Source organism: Bos mutus, chromosome 3 (assembly GCF_027580195.1).
Source record: "Bos mutus isolate GX-2022 chromosome 3, NWIPB_WYAK_1.1, whole genome shotgun sequence".
Lineage (NCBI taxonomy): Eukaryota > Metazoa > Chordata > Mammalia > Artiodactyla > Bovidae > Bos > Bos mutus.
Genome location: NC_091619.1, coordinates 1370418 through 1372652, shown reverse-complemented (window position 1 = coordinate 1372652; position 2235 = coordinate 1370418). Strand labels below are relative to the sequence as shown.

Below are 2235 nucleotides of genomic sequence, written 5' to 3'. Positions count from 1 at the left end.
CCCAAGAATGGGCATGCTCTGAGCATGACTTGAGCTTTAGCTAGATTCTTAATCCCAAATTACCATGCACTCATGACAAGAGAAACCCCAATATATGAGATCATTCTAAGCCCATCTCAAAGATTTCAAAACTAATCATGAGCAAATAAATCTCAACACTTTGGTATATGTAAGCAAGCGGTATTTATCTCAAGTATATGAGGGACTAGAGAGATGACTTTTCAATTGTTTTTTCTAGTTCATACTTTCATAAAATTACTTTGAAGATAGGTGATTTCCAGGACTGTCACTCTCATGTAGGTTAAGCAAATGGTTTAATCTTTTTGAAATTCAGTTTCCATAAACTCACAGGTTTAGATGAGATGACTTTAAGATCACCTCTTGATTTAACACATCATGTATGAAGCTTGTATGCCGATAAGAAGACAGAGAAATGGAAACAACTTCCAAAAATGAAAATAATGTCTTCAGATATTATTGAATTGGGGGTTTTCTTATCCCACTACTCCTCAAGCCTACTGCTTTCCCCTCACCCCTTGATCAATGTGCTTAACTTGTTTATTACTCATTTTATCAGATTAGTATTGTCAACTTTGTACAGAAACACAGACATGGTCTATTCTGGGGCATTCACTTTTGTCAAATTCATTCTGTTGCCTGTTGCAGAGTGTCTGAGTCTGATTTGCAGTGACCAATGAAAAGGCAGAACCAGAGCATGATCACCGAGTTCATCCTTATAGGCTTCTCAAACCTAGGGGATCTGCAGATCCTTCTCTTCTTTATCTTCCTCCTGGTCTACCTGACCACTCTGACGGCCAATGCCACCATCATGACAGTCATTCATCTGGATCGGGCTTTGCACACCCCTATGTACTTCTTTCTCTTTGTCCTCTCCTGTTCTGAAACGTGCTACACCTTGGTCATTGTACCAAAAATGCTGACCAACCTGCTTTCCACAGCTCCAACTATTTCATTATCTGGGTGTGTGGCCCAGCTCTATTTCTTTGTGGGCTTGGCTTGTACCAACTGTTTCCTAATTGCTGTAATGGGCTATGATCGCTATGTTGCCATCTGCAACCCTCTCAACTACACACTCATTGTCAGCAGAGCCACCTGCACACAGCTGGTTTTAGCCTCAAGCTTCTGTGGTTTCCTGATCTCTGTGGTTGTCAACGTCCTGGTGTTTAGTGTACCCTTCTGTTCCTCCAATCGGATCAACCACTTCTTCTGTGACATTTCCCCTGTCATAAAACTGGGCTGCACAGACACCAACCTGAAGGAGATGGTTATCTTCTTCCTCAGCATTCTGGTGTTGCTGGTTCCCTTAGTGCTTATCTTCATCTCCTATGTCTTCATTGTTTCCACCATCCTCAAGATTTCCTCAGTAGAGGGGCAGCGTAAGACCTTCGCCACCTGTGCCTCCCACCTCACAGTGGTCATTGTCCACTATGGTTGTGCTTCCTTTATCTACTTGAGGCCCACATCCCTGTACTCCTCAGATAAAGATCGGCTTGTGGCAGTGACCTATACAGTGATTACCCCACTACTTAACCCTCTTGTCTATACACTAAGAAACAAAGAAGTAAAGACAGCTCTGAAAAAGGTTCTCAGTAGGTACTTGCTTTCCAAAACTGTATGAGTTGCTAGGTAAGGAAAATTATATTCATGAAAGTATCCAGGATAAGATGCCAATAAACATAGTTTTTATTTAAAAAAGAAAACAAGGAAGAAGGTAGTGTTATTTTTATTGGAAAGACCTTTCTGTTTGCCCTCTATTCACTGTAGAGGTTGTACCATTTGGTCTCCAGAAAGTTATGTGAATGTGGCAACTTTCAAAGACTCAATCTATGTTATTATTGAACATTTAAAATGTCAGTTTTCTCATAAATACTATAAATACTGCATTATTTTTCTGAGAATGCCCAGTCTGTTAATATTCTTCCTACATGGAAGGAAACAATAGAGAATGTTGTTAAAGTGTCTGAATGCTTCAGTATATTTTTTGAGGTAAAAGCAATTTTACAATAAAAAATTATAGACAAAGAGAATAATTCATTTATGGATAGATGAGGAGAGATCAAAGTTCCATGAGGCTGATGGTAAAGCAGAAAACATGGATTTGGGAATCATAAAGACCGAGGTTTGAATATTGATTTGAATCATTGTCCAGCCAAATGCCATGGGTCAGACTTGACTTCTCTCATGGTCAGTTATTCCCTATGTAACATGACATCT

The 2235-nt window shown here is 39.7% G+C and overlaps 1 protein-coding gene across 1 annotated transcript; it reads left to right on the top strand.

Moving 5' to 3' along the window:
- Positions 1–694: 694 nt before the first annotated feature.
- LOC102267710 (olfactory receptor 10T2) lies at positions 695–1639 on the top strand. The gene has a single exon (XM_005901106.2). It carries the CDS (start codon positions 695–697, stop codon positions 1637–1639), a length of 945 nt encoding a protein of 314 aa, XP_005901168.1.
- Positions 1640–2235: the final 596 nt, after the last annotated feature.